This window comes from Heterodontus francisci, chromosome 18, assembly GCF_036365525.1.
Source record: "Heterodontus francisci isolate sHetFra1 chromosome 18, sHetFra1.hap1, whole genome shotgun sequence".
In the NCBI taxonomy this organism is placed as follows: domain Eukaryota; kingdom Metazoa; phylum Chordata; class Chondrichthyes; order Heterodontiformes; family Heterodontidae; genus Heterodontus; species Heterodontus francisci.
The window spans coordinates 83,100,013-83,119,202 of record NC_090388.1 but is presented as its reverse complement, the minus strand read 5'-3'; the positions used below and the strand labels follow the sequence as shown (position 1 = coordinate 83,119,202).

The following is a 19,190-nucleotide window of genomic DNA, read 5'->3' as shown; positions in this document are numbered from 1 at the left end:
GCACAGTGAGACCGGCGGGAGTATAAAGGAATTGGGCTGAGAGGGAGCTCAGGGAGAACAATGGCAGTATCAAGGAGCAGGCCTGACAAGACAGTGCAGCGAGACTGGGGCAGCATAAAGGAGCGGGCCGAAGAGGGAGCACACTGAGATTGCCAGCAGTATAAAGCAGCAAGCCTGATGAGGAGCTCAGGGAGATCAATGGCAGTATAAAGGAGCAAGCTTGAGGGAGAGTGCAGCGAGACCGATGGCAATATAAAGGAGTGGGGTCTGTCACGGAGAGCACAGTGAGACTGGCGGAAGTGTAAAGGAGCGGGCCCGAGAGTGAGCAGTGAGACCAGCTGCAGTAGAAAGGAGCAGGCCTGAGAGGGAGCACAGTGAGACCGGCAGCAGTATAAAGAAGCGGGCATGAGGGGGAGCACAGTGAGACCGGTGGCAGTATAAAGGAGCAGGCCTGAGAGGGAGCACAGTGAGACCGGCGGCAGTATGAAGGAGGGGGTCTGAGGGGGGAGCACAGTGAGACCGACGGCAGTATAAAGGAGCAGGCCTGAGAGGGAGCACAGTGAGACCGGCAGCAGTATAAAGGAGCAGGCCTGAGGGGGGAGCACAGTGAGACCGGCGGTGTATAAAGGAGCAGGCCTGAGAGGGAGCACAGTGAGACCGGCAGCAGTATAAAGGAGCAAGCCTGAGGGGGGGAGCATAGTGAGACCGGCAGCAGTATAAAGGAGCAGGCCTGAGAGGGAGCACAGTGAGACCGGCAGCAGTATAAAGGAGCAGGCCTGAGGGGGGAGCACAGTGAGACCGGCGGTGTATAAAGGAGCGGGCATGAGAGGGAGCACAGTGAGACCGGCGGCAGTATAAAGGAGCAGGCCTGAGGGGGGAGCACAGTGAGACCGGCGGCAGTATAAAGAAGCAGGCCTGAGAGGGAGCACAGTGAGACTGGCAGCAGTATAAAGGAGCAGGCCTGAGGGGGGAGCACAGTGAGACCGGCGGCAGTATAAAGGAGCAGGCCTGAGGGGGGAGCACAGTGAGACCGGCGGTGTATAAAGGAGGGGGTCTGAGGGGGGAGCACAGCGAGACTGGCGGCAGTATAAAGGAGGGGGTCTGAGGGGAGAGCACAGCGAGACCGGCGGCAGTATTAAGGAGGGAGTCTGAAGGGGGAGCACAGTGAGACCGGCAGCAGTATAAAGGAGCAGGCCTAAGGGGGGAGCACAGTGAGACCGGCGGCAGTATAAAGGAGGGGGTCTGAGGGGGGAGCACAGCGAGACTGGCGGCAGTATAAAGGAGGGGGTCTGAGGGGAGAGCACAGCGAGACCGGCGGCAGTATTAAGGAGGGAGTCTGAAGAGGGAGCACAGCGAGACCGGCGGCAGTATAAAGGAGTAGGCCTGAGGGGGGAGCACAGTGAGACTGGAGGCAGTATAAAAGGAGGGGGTCTGAAGAGAGAGCACAGCGAGACCGGCGGCAGTATAAAGCAGGGGGTCAGAGAGGGAGCACAGTGAGACTGGTGGCAGTATAAAGGAGGGAGTACAGTGAGACTGGTGGCAGTATAAAGGAGGGAGTCTGAAGGGAGAGCACAGCTAGACCGGCGGCAGTATAAAGGAGCAGGCCTGAGGGGGGAGCACAGCGAGACTGGCGGCAGTATAAAGGAGGGGGTCTGAAGGGGGAGCACAGCGAGACCGGCGGCAGTATAAAGGAGGGGGTCTGAAGGGGGAGCACAGCGAGACCGGCGGCAGTATAAAGGAGGGGGTCTGAAGGGGGAGCACAGCGAGACCGGCGGCAGTATAAAGGAGGGAGTCTGAGGGGGGAGCACAGTGAGACTGGAGGCAGTATAAAGGAGCGGGAGCACAGTGACACCGGTGACAGTATAAAGGAACAGCCTGAGAGGAAGGTGCTGAACAACTGCGTTTCAAAGTAAATCATGTATGACATTACAGAGAAGGTGGTAAGTGATTGGTGAGTATTTTCCTCTTTTCTCTCTCTAAGCTAGGGCATTGGTTCTAATTAGGAGCTGGGAAATTCAAAATATTTAATTGAGGTAGTATAACAGTACGTGTTGTATTAAGAGTATAAGCACAGAGCAGGGCAAGAGGTATTAATGAAAATTGATAGTTTAAACAGGGTACAAAATAGTTGATAAAGGGATGAGAGAGATTTTTTTTAAGACCCTGGTTAGGCAGCTGAGACCTGTTGCTTGCAATTCCTACGCCATAAGGGAACTTCAGGACATGTGTGTCTTGGGCGACCCCATGTGTAGGATGAGCCTTCAGCTCGAACTCGGGATTTCAGAGCTTGAGGAGCAGCTGGAAACACTGCGGAGCATCAGGGAGCATGGATCATGTGTTCCAGGCAGTGGTCACCCCACAGGCAGTATGACTTCAAGATAGTAGATGGGTGGCCGTCCGGAAGAGGCAGCTTCAGGGTGCGTGCTACTCTCGAACCAATACTCAGCTTTGGAGACTGCTGGGAGTGATACCTTGAAGGAGTGCAGTCCAGACCATGGTAGCAATGGGCAGGGGACTGTACAGGAGAGAGCAGCAAAGTGCAGAATTGCAGTTATTACAGGTGATTCCATAGTCGAGGGATAGACAGGCATTTCTGTACCGTTACCGTGAGTCCCGCATGATGTGTTGCTTCCCTGATGCCAAGGTAAAGGACATCACAGGGAGGGTGCAGGATTTTCTACAGGGGGAAGAGAGAGTTAGCCAGAAGTTGTGGTACACGTTGGTACCAGCGACATAGCAAGAACAGGTATTGCAGTCCCATGGTCAGATTTTCAGGAGCTAGGGAGGAAGTTGAAGAGTAGGACCTCGAAGGTAGTAATCTCTGGATTACTCCCAGTGCCACGCGCTAGCGAGAGTAGAAATAGGAAGATAGGGAGGATTAAAGCACGGTGCAGGAGGGAGGGCTTCAGATTCTTGGGGCTTTGATACAAGTTCTGGGGCAGAAGGCACCTATTTAAAAAGGGACAGGTTGCACCTCAACAGGACTGGGACCAATGTCCTCGCGGAGTGTTTCACTAGTGGGGTGGGGAGGGTTTAAACTAAATTGGCATGGGGATGGGCACCAGCATAAAGAAGTAGAAAAGAGGAATAAGGTGCAGAATGTCAGTGCATTAGACAGTACTAGAGAGGGGAGTAGTTCTGTTTTGGATGGGAGTGGACTGAGAAGGATTACGAGGAATGCAAAGGCAGAATTACAATGCATGTGTGTAAATGTACAAAGTGTGGTAAATAAGGTCAGTGGGCTACAAGAACAATTAGCAGTGTGGGAATATGATATAGTGGCAAAAACGGAAACGTGGCTTAAAAATGGCGAGGACTGGGTGCTTAGTATACAGGATATAAGTGTTCAGAAAAGATAGAGAAGGAAAAAAGGGAGGTGGGGTGGCACTACTGATTAGGGAAGGCACTGGAGTGTTGAAAAGGGAGCATGTCCTTGAGAAGTACTTTCAACTGTTGACCTCATCAGGATATGCAGCATAAAAAGATTCCTGGAAAGAATGGTGTCACAAAACTACATCAAATTCAGTAGAAATGCAGAAAAGACAGATGCTTCAGTCACCTGATAGTGATACACTCAATCTATTTATTCTTGTCCAAGTAAGTACTTGCTTGCTCTGCAGCGTAACCCTTGCTAACCCCATCCATTGCTTCAAGTCTAGGAAACTCGCTCTCGTCATTAAATCCCCCCACAGCCATGGTAGAGGGGTGGAGTGGCTTTAGTGATTAAAGATGAAATCACTTCAAAGGTAAGTGAATATGGGTAAGCAGGCACTGGAGACTTTATGGGTAGAATTAAGGAATAGGAAAGGATCAGAGACTGCAGTGCAAGTTGTGTACAGACACCCTGGTAGCAGCTGTGAAGTGGTAGATTGTATAAATGCGGAGATTAGACAAGCATGTCACTCTATTATTTAAGAAAAGTGGGAGAGGGAAACTAGTTAGCCTAATAGCTGTTGTCAGAAAATTAACAGAGTCTATAATTAAGGATAGGGTGACTAAACACCTTGAAAATTTTCAGCTGATCAGAGAGATTCAGCATGGATTTGTACAGAGCAGGTGATGCCTGACAAACCTAATTTTTTTTTTTTAAGAGGTGACTAAAATAGTGGACAGGGAAATGTCTATTGATGTTATTTATATGGACCTCCAGAAGGCATTTGATGAAGTCCCTCATAAGAGACTGTTAGCTAAAGTTGAAGCCCATGGAATTGAAAGCAAATTATTGACCTAGTTAGGAAATTGCTGAGCGTCAGGAGACAGAGAGCAGGTATAATGGGCAGGTGCTCTAATTGGCGGGATATAACTAGTGGGGTCACTCAAAAATCTGTGTTGGGGCCTCAACTATGCACCATAATCAAACGATTTAGATGATGGGACAGAAAGCCACACATCCAAATTTGCTGATGACACAAAGATAGGTGGCATTGTAAGCAGTGTAGATGGAGCATAAAATTACAAAGATTAAGTGAATAGGTAAAACTGTGGCAAATAGATTTCAATGGAGACACAAGTGTAAGCTCATCCACTTGGGATCTAAAAAAGATAGAACAGGGTACTTTCAACATCACAAAATCGTTACAGCACAGAAGGCCCATTGTGTCTGCACCGGCTCTCCGAATGAACAATTCACCTAATGCCATTCCCCCACCTTCTCCCCATAACCCTGCAGATAACAGTCTCATTCCCTTTTGAATGCCTCGATTGAACCTGCCTCCACCACACTCTCAGGCAGTGCATTGCAGATCCTAACAACTTGCTGCATGAAGACATTTTTTCTCATATCGCTTTTGCTTCTTTTGCCTGTCACTTTAAAGCTGTGCCCTCTCATTCTCGATCCATTCATGAGTGGGAACAGTTTTTCCCTATCCACTTTGTACAGACCCCTCATGATTTTGAATTCCTCTTTCAAATTTCCTCTCAACCTTCTCTTCTCCAAGGAAAACAGTCCCAACTTCTCCAATCTGTCTTCATAGCTCAAGTTCCTCATCCCTGGAACCATTCTCATTAATCTTTTCTGTACTCTCTTCAATGCCTTCACATCTTGCCTAAAGCGCAGCACTCAGAACTGGGCACAATACTACAGCTGAGGCCAAACTAGTGTCTTATACAAGTTTAACATAACCTCCTTGCTTTTGTACTCTATGTCCCTATTAATAAAGCCCAGGATATTGTATGCTTTATTAACCGCTCTCAATCTGTCCTGCCACCTTCAATGACTTATGCACATATACACCTACGTCCCTCTGCTTCTGCACCCCTTTTAGAATTGTACTCTATTTTATATTGTCTCTCCATGTGCTTCCTCCAAAAATGAATGATTTCATATTTCTCCGCATTGAACTTCATCTGCCACTTGTCTGCCCATTCCAACTGGTCTATGTCCTGTTGAAGTTCTACACTATCCTCACAGTTCACAATTGTTCCAAGTTTTGTATCATCCGCAAATTTTGAAATTGTGCCTTCTACACCAAGGTCTAGGTCATTAATATATATCAGGAAGAGCAAGGGTCCTTAAACTGACCTCTGGGAAATTCCATTACAAACATTCCTCCAGCCGAAGAACTTCCATTAACCACTACTCTATTTCCAGTCACACAGCCAATTTTGTATCCATGTTGTTACTGTCCCTTTTATTCCATAAGCTATAATTTTGCTCACAGGTCTGCTATGCAGCACTGTATCATGGTGAAAAGCTAGCAACAGTGGGAGGTCCAAAGAGACTTGGGGCTCCAGGCACAAAGATCATTAAAATATCATGAACAGGTACAGAAAATAATCAAAAAGGCGAATGGAATGCTGAACTTTATATCTAAGGGACTAGAATACAAGTAGGTAGAAGTCATGCTTCAGTTATACAAAGCTCTGGTTGGACCACACCTGGCGTACTGTGAGCAGGTCTGGGCACCACACTTTAGGAAGGATATACTAGCCTTGGAGAGAGTGCACAGCAGGTTTACCAGAAATGATAGCTGGACTCCAAGGGTTAAATTACAAGAAGCTTAAACAAACTAGACTGTATTCCCTGGAATTTAGAAGGTTTAAGGGGTGATTTGATCATTTTTTTCCAGGATATTAAGGGAAACAGATGGCTTAGATAGAGTGAAACTATTTCCACTGGTTGGAAAGCCTAGGATTGGGGACATGCATCTAAAAATTAGAGCCAGACTTTTCAGGAGTGAAATTAGGAAACATTTCTCCACACAAAAGGTGCAAGAAGTTTAGAACCCTCTTCCACAAATGGCAGTTGATGCTAGATCTATTGTTAATTTTAAATCTGAGATTGATTGATTTCTGTTAACCAAAGCTATTAAGGGATATAGGGAAAAGTGGGTATATGAAGTTAGGTCGCAGATCAGCCACTGAATGGAGGAACAGGCTTGAGGAGCTAAATGACCTACTCCTGTTCTGATGTCTCTAGTTATTGACTTCTCGAAGGGAAATAGGTCCTTTTTAGCCACTATATCTAGGCCCCTCACAATTTTATACACCTCATTTAAATCTCCCCTCTCAAATTCTCCTTTCCTGACAATATCCTCGTTAAATCTCCTCTTACCCTCTCGAGCGCAATCACATCCTTCCTGTAATGTGGTGACCAGAACTGTATGCAGTACGCTAGCTGTGGCCTAACTAGTGTTTTATACAGTTCTAGTACAAGTTCCCTGCTCTTATATTTCACGCCTCAGCTAATAAAAGTATCCCACGTGACTTATTAACCACCTTATCTACCTAACCTGCTACCTTCAGAAATCTGTGCACATATACTCCAAGGTCTCTGTTCCTCTACACTCTGGTATCCTACCATTTGTGTATTCCCTTGCCTTGTTTGTCCTCCACAAAAGCATTCCCTCACCAGACTACTTCTCCAGATTGAATTCCATTTACCATTTTTCTGCTTACCTAGCCAGAAACATTAACTCTGTTTCTCTCTCTCCAGATGCTGCTAGGCCTGCTCAACAAATCTATGCTGACTGTTCTTGATTAATTATATAAACACAACGGAGACAAGAAAGGGTGTTCTGGAGTGAGTGGTGAGTCACCAATCAGATAACCAGTTACTTCTTAGCAAGACGGGGTGTTGAAGGAACTGCCCAGATCTGATCAGAATTGAACTCAGTGACTGGTCAAACATACTACCAAAGGTATTAAAGCAGGTTTTTGCAGAACGTTCAATGCCTCTCCTGGGTTTAGCATAGAGCTCTGTAGGGTTGGTCCATTGCATGTCAACATCAGCAGCTTATGCAAAGTTCTTTCAAGTGATCCCAATGGCTTTACTTCAGCTGCTTTTCATAAAGAATCAACATGCAACATAAGGGACCACAGTTAAATGCAAATAAAACTATCAACAGCTTCCAGCTATACAGCTAACAGGAGCCAACACCTCACTTTCAGTTCAGTATTGCCAGAATGCACCCTGTAAATGTCTTCCACAGCACCTCCCAAACTCGTGACCTATACCACCGAGAAGGACAAAGGCAGCAGGCGTGTCGGAACAGCATCACCTTCAAGTTCCCGTCTATGTCACACATCATCCTGACTTGGACATACATGACCATTCCTTCAAACTCCTGTAACTCACTACCAAACAGCACATGTACTGCAGTAGTACATGCAGGTGGCTCACCACCACCTTCCTGAGGGCAACTAGGGATGGGCAATAAATGCAGGCCTAGCCAGTGACACCTGTATCCTGAGGATGATTTTTTCTATTTGTTTATGGGGATGTGGGCATCAGTGGCCAGGACAGCATTTATCGTCCATCCTTGAGAAGGTGGTGGTGAGCCACCTGCATGTACTACTGCAGTACATGTGCTGTTTGGTAGTGAGTTACAGGAGTTTGAAGGAATGGTCATGTATGTCCAAGTCAGGATGATGTGCCTTCTTGAACCGCTGCAGTCCATATGGTGGTAGGTACAACCACAGTGCTGTTAGGAAGGGAGTTCCAGGATTTTAACCCAGCGACAATGAAGTAACGGCAAAATAGTTCCAAGTCAGGATGGTGTGTGACTTGGACGGGAACTTGCAGGTGGTAGTGTTCCCATGCATTTGCTGCCCTTGTCCTTCTAAGTGGTAGAGGTCGCGGGTTTGGAATGTGCTGTCGAAGACGCCTTGGTACACTGCTGCAGTGCATCTTGCAGATGGTATACACTGGTCGGAATGAATGTTTGTGGATGGAGTGCAAATCAAGTTGACTACTTTGTTCTGGATGGTGTTGAGCTTCTTGAGCGTTGTTGGAGCTGCACCCATCCAGGCAAGTGGAGAGTATTCCATCACACTCCTGACTTGCGCCTTGAAGATGGTGGACAGGCTTTGGGGAGTCAGGAGGTCAGTTATTCGCCGCAGGATTCCTAGCCTCTGACCTGCTCTCGTAGACACGGTATATATATATGGCTACTCCAGTTCAGTTTCTGGTCAATGGTAACCCCCAGGATGTTGATAGTGGGGGATTCAGCAATTGTAATGCCATTTAATTTCAAGGGGAGATAATTAGATTCTCTCTTGTTGGAGATGGTCAGTGCCTGACACTTATGTGGCGCAAATGTTACTTGCCACTTATCAGCCCAAGCCTGGATATTGTCCAGGTCTTGCTGCATTTCTACACGGACTGCTTCAGTATCTGAGGAGTTGCAAATGGTGAACATTGCACAATCAGCGAACATCCCCACTTCTGACCTTATGATTGAAGGAAGGTCATTGATGAAGCAGTTGAAGATGGTTGGAGCTAGGACACTACCCTGAGGAACTCCTGTAGTGATGTCCTGGAGCTCAGATGATTGACTTCCAATAACCACAACCATCTTGCTTTGCGCTAGGTACAACTCCAATCAGCGGAGTTTCCCCCGATTCCCTTTGACTCCATTTTTGCTCGGGCTCTTTGATGCCATACTCAGTCAAATGTTGCCTTGATGTCAAGGGCAGTCAATCTCACCTCACCAAGAGTTTCACCCTTTTGTCCATGTTTGAACCAAGACTGTAATGAGGTCAGGAGCTGAGTGGCCCTGGCGGAACCCAAACTGAGCGTCAGTGAGCAGGTTTATGCTGAGCAAGTTCCATTTGATAGCACTGGCGACGACACCTTCCATCACTTTACTGATGATTGAGAGTAGACTGATCGGATGGTAACTGGCCAGGTTGGATTTGTTCAGCTTTTTGTGCACAGGACATACCTGGGTGATTTCCCACATTGCAGGGTAGATGCCAGCGTTGTAGCTGTACTGGAATAGCTTGGTCAGGGGCAAGGCAAGTTCTGGAGCACAGGTCTTCAGTACTATTGCCAGAATTTTGTCAGGGCCCATAGCCTTTGTGGTATCCAGTGCCTTCAGCCGTTTCTTGATATCACATGGACTGAATCAAATTGGCTGAAGTCTGACATCTATGATGCTGGGGACTTCAGGAGGAGGCCAAGATGGATCATCCACTCAGCACCTCTGGCTGAAGATTGTTGCAGATGCTTCAGCCTTATCTTTTGCACTAATGTGCTGGGCTCCCCCACCATTGAGGATGGGGATATTTGTGGAGCCAGCTCCTCCTCTAAGTTGTTTAATTGTTCACCACCATTCACAACTGGATGTGGCAGGACTGCAGAGCTTAGATCTGATCCGTTGGTGATGGAATTGCTTAGCTCTCTCTATCACATGCTGTTTATGCTGTTTCGCATGCAAGTAGTCCTGGGTTGTAGCTTCACCAGGTTAACACCTCATTTTGAGGTATGCCATCCTGCACTCTTCATTGAACCAGGGTTGATCCCCAGCTTGATGGCAATGGTAGAGTGGGGGATATGCCGGTCCATGAGGTTACAGATTGTGGTTGAGTACAATTCTGCTGCTGATGGCCCACAGCACCACATGGATTGCCAGTTTTGTATTGCTAGATCTGTTCGAAATCTATCCCATGTAGCACAGCGGTAGTGCCACAACACGAGGGTATCCTCAATGTGAAGATGGGACTTTGGCTCCACAAGGGCTGTGCAGTGGTCACTCCTACCAATACTGTCACGGACAGATGCATCTGCAACAGGCAGATTGGTGAGGACGGGGTCAAGTATGTTTTTCCCTCGTGTTGGTTCCCCCACCACCTGCTGCTGACCCAGTCTAGCAGCTATGTCCTTTAGGACTAGGGCAGCTCGGTCAGTAGTGGTGCTACCGGGCCACTCTTGGTGATGGACATTGAAGTCCCCCACCCAGAGAACATTCTGCACCCTTGCCACCCTCAGTGCTTCCTCCAAGTGCTGTTCAACATGGATGAGTACTGATTCATCAGTTGATGTGGGGGTGGGGGTGGGGTGCTGTAGGTGGTAATCAGCAGGAGTTTCTTTGCCCATGTTTGACCTGATGCCATGAGAATTTATGAGGTCTGGAGTCGATATTGAGGACTCCCAGGGCAACTCCCTCCCGACTGTATATCACTGTGCCGCCACCTCTGCTGGGTCTGTCCTGCCAGTGGGACAGGACATACCCAGGGATGGTGATGGCGCGTCTGGGACATTGTCTGTAAGGTATGAGTCCATGAGTATGACTATGTCAGGATGTTGCTTGATTAGTCTGTGGGACAGCTCTCCCAACTTTGGCACAAGCCCCAGATGATAGTAAGTAAGACTTTGCAGGGCCAACAGGGCTCGGTTTGCCATTTCCAGTGCCTAGGGTGATTCCGGGTTGTCCATCCGGTTTCATTCTTTATCAACTTTGTAACAGTTAGATCCAACTGAGTGGCTTGCTAGGCCATTTCAGAGGACATTTAAGAATCAACCACATTGCTGTGGGTCTGGAGTCACATGTAGGCAAGAGCAGGTAAAGACAGCAGACTTCCTTCCCTAAAGGGGATTAATGCATTATAAATGTAAATTGCATTATAACACTTCGAACTGCAGTAACTGCACAAAGGTTTGCTGCACATTACCTGGATCAGTGGTGGTGGTTCTCAAGAATCACACAAGTTCCCCCAGTGGTAAATGCCCTACTCTGTCCACGATCGAGTGTTGCAGACTGGCACATTCCAAGGTTCAGGACTACGTGCTGAGGGACGCAGTAAAGCTTGAGGCAGCTGCCACAAAGGCTCAATGGAGAAATGCCACTGCGTAAGCCCTCCCACTATAGTATACCATGGGGTTGGAAACTTTGAAAACCGCTTGGACTGTATGCACCAGAATATGTTTGGCATGTAATGTAAATGTACATTGTAAATATAACCTGAAATGGTAAGTGTAGTGAGGCACCTCATGTACTGAATTGAAAGAAACTGATCTGTATTGCACTTTATGTATTGTCAAATTTGAAGTGTAATGTAATGTCACAAATTTTATGAATAAAGTATATTTTTGGAAAAAAATGCCCTGGATCAGACAGACAGCCCACAGTTTATAGCGTGGACCGAAAATCAACAGCTTTGGTCTTCCCCCACATTCAATGGGAGTAAAGCATGACTTAGAGGTAGTGGAGAAGTAGAGCTGAGTGTTATCAACACAAATAGACCAGGTACTTGTAGCAACAACAACTTACATTTGTACAGCACATTTAACATAGTAAAACATCCCAACTCACTTCATAGGAGCAATTAGCAACAACATTTGGCACAAAGCCAGGAAGAGATATTAGTACGGGTAACCAAAAGCTTCGTCAAACAATAAGGGTTTAAGGGAGTGACATCAAAGAGAGAGACAGACAGATGGAGAGATTTAGGAAGGGAATTCGAGAGTTGAGAACCTAAGCAGCTAAAGGCATAGCTGCCAATGGTGGAACAAAGAGAATCGGGGATGGGCAAGAATTGGAAGGCTGGGGGAAGTTCGGGATGCAGGGAGGGATGATGCCATGGAGACATTTGATTACAGGATGAAAATCGTGAAACTGAAAAGTTGCTGGACCGGGTGCTAATGTAGATCAGCGAGCACAGGGATGAGGAGTGAACAGAACTTCGTGGAAGTTAAGATGCTGGCAACGGAGCTTTGGTTGAACTCAAGCTGCAAGGAGGGGCATCGGCCAGGAAGGCATTGTAATAGTCAAATTTAGAGGTAACTAAAGCAGGAATGAGGTTTTCTGCAAAGGCATAGTTATTTCAAATACCTAAACACACAAAGCCAATTTTGCATTGCCAGGGCGTCTAGTCAAAACATGGTGGCTAACCGTCCAACCTCAATACTCAAAGCTTTAGCCTGTGGCTGTTTGTGTCAGCAACTGTCCACTGCAGACAGGAATTTAATCAAAGGACTCGCCGCTTATACAAATATGAAGGCTGAATATTTGATTGGAGGAAGCCCACAGAAACTAACAAGATCTAACTTGTGTTGTACCTGCCATGGGAGTGTTTGGACAGTGTAGAGGGAGCGTTATCCAGTAGCTAATCTGCGCTCCAACTGTCCTGAAGGTGCTTGATAGGAAGATCTCTACTCACCAGTACTGTACTGCAGTGTTATAGTGACAGATCTGTACCCACCAATACTGTACCCGTGTTATACAGTGGCAAATATGTATCCTACAGTATTGTATGTGTTATCCAGTTAAAAAAGCCTTATACTATGACACACTTGTACCCATCAGTATTGTACCTCTATGTTGTACAGTGCCATACATACATAAACCTGTATTGTACCCCAACGTAATTCAGTGACAGGCCTGTACCCTAGTGTTAGTGGCATACTTCAAGCCCCAGTACTGTACCCAAGAGGTACACAGCGAGATAGCTCCATCCACAAGTTCTACACCCGTCAGTACTATACCCAAGTCACACGGTGACACAGCTCTGCAACTATACCAAACATTATTATTGGCCATTGTTACACAGCGACAGACATGTAGCTACCAATACTGTACCTCAAAATTAGACAGTAAACAACTCTTATGCACCAGCACTGTAGTCCTGTATTATACAATGAAATAAGGCTATCCCCTGTTGCTGTACCAGTGTTATACAGTAACATACCAGTATGAATTCGCAGTATTAGACAGTGAAATACCTCTTTCCAGATGTACTGTCCCCAGTGTTCTACCATAACAGATAGGTACCCATCAGCACCAAGGCCAGCAATTGTTGCCCATCCCTAACTGCCCTGAGAAGGGAATGGTGAGCAACCTTCCTGAACTGCTGCAGTCCCTGTGGTGAAGGAACTCCCAAAGTGCTGTTGCGGAGGGAGTTCCAGGATTTTGACCCAGCGACAGTGAAGGAACTGCGAAATAGTTCCAAGTCAGGATGGTGTGTAGCTTGGAGGGGAACTTGCAGGTGGTGGTGTTCCCATGCATCTGCTGCCCTTGTTCTTCTAGGTGGTAGAGGTTGCGGGTTTGGAGGCACTGCCAAAGGAGCCTTGGCGAGTTGCTGTAGTGCATCTTGTAGATGGTACACACTGCTGCCACTGTGTGCTGGTGGTGGAGGGAGTGAATGTTTGTAGATGGGGTGCCAATCAAGCAGGCTGCTTTGTCCTGAATAGTGCGAGCTTCTTGAGTGTTGTTGGAGCTGCACTCAGCCAGGCAAGTGGAAAGTATCTCATCACACTCTTGACATGTGCCTTGAAGACAGTGGAAAGATTTTGGGGAATCGGGAGGGGAGGGCTAGCCGCAGAATTCCCAGTCTCTGACCTGCTCTTGTAACCACAATATTTATGTGGCTGGTCCATTAAAGTTTCTGGTCAATGGTAACTATCAGGATGTTGATGATGGAGGATTCAGCGATGGTAATGCAATTGAATGTCCAGGGAGATGGCTAGATTCTCTCTTGTCAGAGATGGTCAGTGCCTGCCACTTGTGTGGTGCAAACGTTACTTGCCACTTATCAGTCCAAGTATGAATGTTGTATAGGTCTTGCTGCACACGGACACGGACTGCTTCAGTATCTGAGTAGTAAATGGAACTGGACACCATGAGAGCATCAGCAAGCATCCTCAGTTCTGACTTTATGATAGAGGGAGGGTCACTGACGAAGCAGCTGAAGATGGTTGTGCCTAGGACACTGCCCTGAGGAACTCCGGCAGCAATGTGCTGGGGTTGAGGTGATTGACCTCCAACAACCACTATCACTTCAACGAGAAAGAAAACTTCCAAGGGTGGGACCCGCCATCCGTGGTTAACTAAAACAGTTGAAGATAGTATCAAACTTAAAGAAAAAGCCTATAATTGTGCAAAGATGGGAGGCAGGTCAAAAGATTGGACAGAATATAAAAAACAGCAAAGAATGACTAAAAGATTGATAAGGAAAGTAAAATTAGAGTACAAAAGAAAGGTAGTTAGAAATATAAAGACAGATAGTAAGAGTTTCTATAGATAATTAAAAAAGAAGAGTTAACAAAGTGAGCATTGGTCCTACAGAAAGTGAGTCTGGGGAATTAATAATAGATAATAAGGAGATGGCATATGAATTGAACGGATATTTTTCATCGGCTTTCACTACTGAGGATACAAGTAACATCCCAGTATTAGCTGTAAGGCAGGAAATGGAAGGGAGGGAGGAACTCAAAAAAAATTACAATCACCAGGGAAGTGGTACTGAGCAAATTGTTGGAGCTGCGGACTGACAAGTTCCCGAGTCCTGATGGACTTCATCCTATGGTGTTAAAAGAAGTAGCTAATGAGATAGTTTTGTGTTAGTTTTAATTTTCCAAAATTCCCTAGATTCGAGGAAGGTTCCGTTAGATTGGAAAATAGCGAATGTAACTCCATTATTCAAAAAGGGAGGGAGACAGAAAACAGGAAACTACAGGCCAGTTATCTTAACATCTGTCTTTGGGAAAATGTTAGAAGCTATTATTAAAGATGTTATAGCATGGCATTTAGAAAAATTCAAGGTAATCAGGCAGAGTCAACATGGTTTTGTGAAAAGGAAATCATGTTGAACCAATTGATTGGAGTTCTTTGAGGAAGTTGCATGTGCTGTAGATAAAGGGGAACCGGTGGATGTATTGTACTTAGATTTCCAGAAGGCATTTGATAAGGTGCCACATCAAAGATTATTGCAGAAAATAAAAGCCCCTGCTGTAGGGGGTAACATATTGGCATGGATAGAAGATTGGCTAGCTAACAGAAAACAGAGAGTAGGCATAAATGGGTCATTTTCTGTTTGGAAAGATGTAATGAGTGGCGTGCTACAGGGATCTGTGCAGGGGCCTCAACTTTGTACAATTTATATAAACGACTTAGATGAAAGGACCGAAATAGTGGTTGCTAAATTTGCTGATGACACAAAGATAGGTAGGAAAGTAACTTGTGAAGAGGACATAAGGGAGCTATAAAGGGAAATAGATAGGTTAAGTGAGTGGGCAAAAACATGGCAAATGGAGTATAATGTGGGAAAGTGGGAAATTGTCCACTTTGGCAGGAAGATAAAAAAAAGCATATTAGCTAAATGGCGAGAGTTTGCAGAGCTCTGAGATGCAGAGGGATCTGGGTGTCCAAGTGCATGAATCGCAAAAGGTTAGTATGTAGGTACAGCACATAATTAGGAAAGCTAATAGAATGTTATTGTTTATCACGAGGGGAATCGAATACAAAAGTAGGGAGGTTATACTTCAGCCACACAGGGCATTGGTGAGACCACATCTGGAGTACTGTGTACAGTACTGGTCTCCTTATTTAAGGAAGAATGTAAATGTGTTGGAGGCAGTACAGAGAAGGTTTACTAGACTAATACCTGGAATGGGCAGGCTGACTTACGAGGAAAGATTGGACAGACTAGGCTTGTATCCGTTGGGATTTAGAAGAGTAAGAGGCGACTTGATTGAAACATATAAGATCCTGAGGGGTCTGGATAGGGTAGATGTGGAAAGGATGTTTCCCCTTTGGAAGAATCTAGAACTAGGGTTCACTGGTTAAAAATAAGGGGTCGCCCATTTAAAACAGAGATGAGAAATTTTTTCTCAGAGGATCGAGAGTCTTTGGAATTCTCTTCCTCAAAAGGCAGTGGAAGCAAAGTCTTTTGAATATTTTTAAGGCAGAGGTAGATAGATTCTTGATGAGCAAGGAAGTGGAAGGTTATCGGGGGTAGGTGGAAATGTGGAGTAATCAGTTCGACCATGAACTTATTGAATGGCTGAGCAGGCTCGAAGGGCCGAGTGGCCTACTCCTGCTGCTAATTCATAATTTCGTATAACCTTATGGTGGATATGACTCCAGCCAGTGGAATTTCACACCAAAGCCCCCTCAGTCCCATTGACTTCAATTTTGCTAGGGCTCCTTGATGTTAAGGACAATCACTCTCAGAGACAGAGTCATTACAACACAGAAAGAGGCCATTTGGTCCATCAAATCCATACCAGCTCTTTGCAGAGCAATCCAGTTTGTTCCATTCCCTGTAAATTTATTTCTCTCAAATGCCTGTTGTTCAACTTTTTTGTCCATATTTAGACCAAGGCTGTAATGAGGTCTGGAGCCGCTTGCCTGGATGAGTGCCACTCCAACAACATTCAAGAAGCTCAACACCATCCAAGATAAAGCAGCCCGCACAGTCGCCTTTGGCTTCAACTCCATTATCTTTCGCATTTTTAATGTTCACTCCCTCCACGAGTGCACTGTGGCTACAATGCGTGCCATCTACAAGATGCACTGCAGCAACTCGCCAAGCCTCGTTTAACAGTACCTTTCAAACCCGTGGCCTCTACCACCTAGAGGACAAGGGAAGCAGACTCATGGGAATACCAACAACTGCAAGTTCCCCTCCAGGCCACACACCATCCTGACTTGGAACTATATCCCCATTCCTTCATCACTGCTGGGTTTAAAACCTGGAACTGCCCCCTGAATAGGGCTTTGAGAATACCTATACTACAGGGACTGCGACGGTTCAAGAAGGTGCCCACCACCACCTTCTCAAGGGCAATTAGGGATGGGCAACAAATATTGGCGTTGTCAAGCACACATCGTATGATCGAATAAAAAGTAACTGTTACTCCAGTGTTATAGTGACAGATCGGTAGCTAATATTATTGCACCTCAGTAACAATTACCTACCAGTGCAGTATCGCAACCATATACAATGACAGACCTACACCCATGATAATGGATCCCCAGGATTAGAGAAACAGATATCAGTCCCCACCTGTATACACAGGGAGAGGCCTGTACACCAGCATTAGAAATACTTGAACAAACCAGTATTATTCTGCAATGTAAGACAATGACAGCACAGCACCAGATACTGTACACCAATATTATAGTGACAGACCAGTACCAATAAGTACTGCGTCCTATTGTTATACAGTGACAGACCTGTACCCACCAGCACTGTACCCATTATACAGTGACAGACCTATACTCAGTAGTACTGTACCTCAGTGTTATAGTGACAGACCTGTACCCACCAGTACTGTACCCCAATGTTATAGCGACAGACCTGTACACACCAGTACTGTATCCCAGTGTTAGTGACACATCTGTTCCCCCAGTACTGTACCCGTGTTATAATGACAGACATGTAACCACCAGGACTGGTGAGTCTAGATCTGTCACAATATAACATGGGTACAGCTTTGGTGGGTACAGATGTCACTATAACACTGGGGTGCAGTACTGGTGGGTGCAAGTCTGTCACTGTAGAACATGGGTACAGCACTGCTGAGTGCAGGTCTGTCACGGTATAGCATTAGGATGCAGTATAACACCCCAGTGTTACACAGTGATAAACCTGTACCCACCAGTAATGTATCCCTCTGTTTTACAGTGACAGACCTGCACCCACCAGTACAGAACCCCAGTGTTATACAGTGGCAAACATGCACCAATCAGTACTGTACCCGTAACAAAAACATAAAATGTTGGAAATACCCATCACATCAGCCAGCATCTGTGGAGAGAGAAGCAGAGTTAACGTTTCAGGTCTGTGACCTTTCATCAGAACTGGCCAGTTCTGATGAAAGGTCACAGACCTGAAACATTAACTCTGCTTCTCTCTCCACAGATGCTGGCTGACCTAATGAGTATTTCCAGCACTTTCTGTTTTTAATTTCAGATTTCCAGCATCTGCAGTATTGTACTTTTATAGTACTGTACCCATGTTGTAGTGACAGACCAGTGCCCACCATAACTGTACCCATTACAGTGACAGACCTGTACCCATCAGTACTGTACCCTAGTGTTATAGTGACATATGTACCCACCAGTACTGTATCCATAATAGTGACAAATATGTATCTACCAGTCCTGTACCCCATCACTATACAGTGGCAGACATGTACCCAAGAGTACTGTATCCGTGTTATAGTGACAGACTTGTATCCACCAGTACTGCACACCAGTGTTATACAGTGACTGACCTGTTCCCACCAGTACTCTACCCCAGCTACAAGTTCTCTCTTTAAAAGCATGCTGTTTTTGGAAGGATGTGTATTGCGATGGGTGTTATTATATTTGAAGTGCACATTTCACAGAGTTTGCTGAGCCCAGGCTGACTTCCCTCTCTGGTTGTGTGTCTCCAAGACAACCTGCTGGCTACTGTCTCAGTTTGAAAATCCCGCTGCGGGAGTTGAGCCCAGGACCAGGAGGCTGCTTTCTGCCTGTGCGAAGCCGCTCAGTGGCAGGCCGGCTTAGATGCCGGCACAGTCCGGTGCAGCTGGGCTCGGGAGCCCGGCGGCACACAGCCACGGACACTCTGCTGGCGGCTCCACTCTCTGCCCTGTCCCGGGCTTCAGCCTCTCACTCTCCGGCGCGGACTCGGAGGCCCACACGCTGCCGGGGCCACCGCGCACTCTGCGCCGCGCTCCTTCCTCCGCCGCCCGGCTCTCACCTCCTCCGGGACGCTCAGACCTTCCCCCTCTTCCCCCGCCGGATCCATCAACTCCTCCGGCCCGTTCAGCGTCGGCGGATCGGGGCTGGCGGCCGCCATCTTACAGCGCAGAGAGGGCCGGACGTGACGCCAGAGCTCACCGCCCGATGGCGTCATCTGGTCTCGATGACGCAACCGCAGGAGAGGGAAACCTGTCAATCATCCGCGACAGGTCCTGGCAGGGAAATAAAGAGAGATAGGGACACGGGTCCTGACAGAGAGATAGATCGAGACTGGGACATAGGTCCTGACAGAGAGAGATAGGGACACAGGTCCTGACAGAGAGAGAGAGAGATAGGGACACAGGTCCTGACAGAGACAGAGAGAGACTGGGACACAGGTCCAAGCAGGGAGATAGAGAGAGAAAGGGACACAGGTCCTGAGAGAGAGAGACTGGGACACAGGTCCAAGCAGGGAGATAGAAAGAGATAGGGACACAGGTCCTGCCAGGGAGATAGAGA

At 46.8% G+C, this 19,190-nt stretch overlaps 1 protein-coding gene across 2 annotated transcripts in view; it reads right to left on the bottom strand.

Annotated features, from left to right (window-relative positions):
- The window catches only part of braf (B-Raf proto-oncogene, serine/threonine kinase), a 154,042-nt gene extending 135,232 nt beyond the window's left edge, over positions 1–18,810 (bottom strand). For both annotated transcript variants that reach the window (XM_068051074.1, XM_068051075.1), the window contains exon 1: positions 18,691–18,810. In XM_068051074.1, coding sequence (XP_067907175.1) covers positions 18,691–18,789 — 99 coding nt within the window. In that variant the 5' untranslated portion in view covers positions 18,790–18,810. The remainder of the gene's footprint in view (positions 1–18,690) is intronic.
- Between the last annotated feature and the right edge of the window lie 380 nt (positions 18,811–19,190).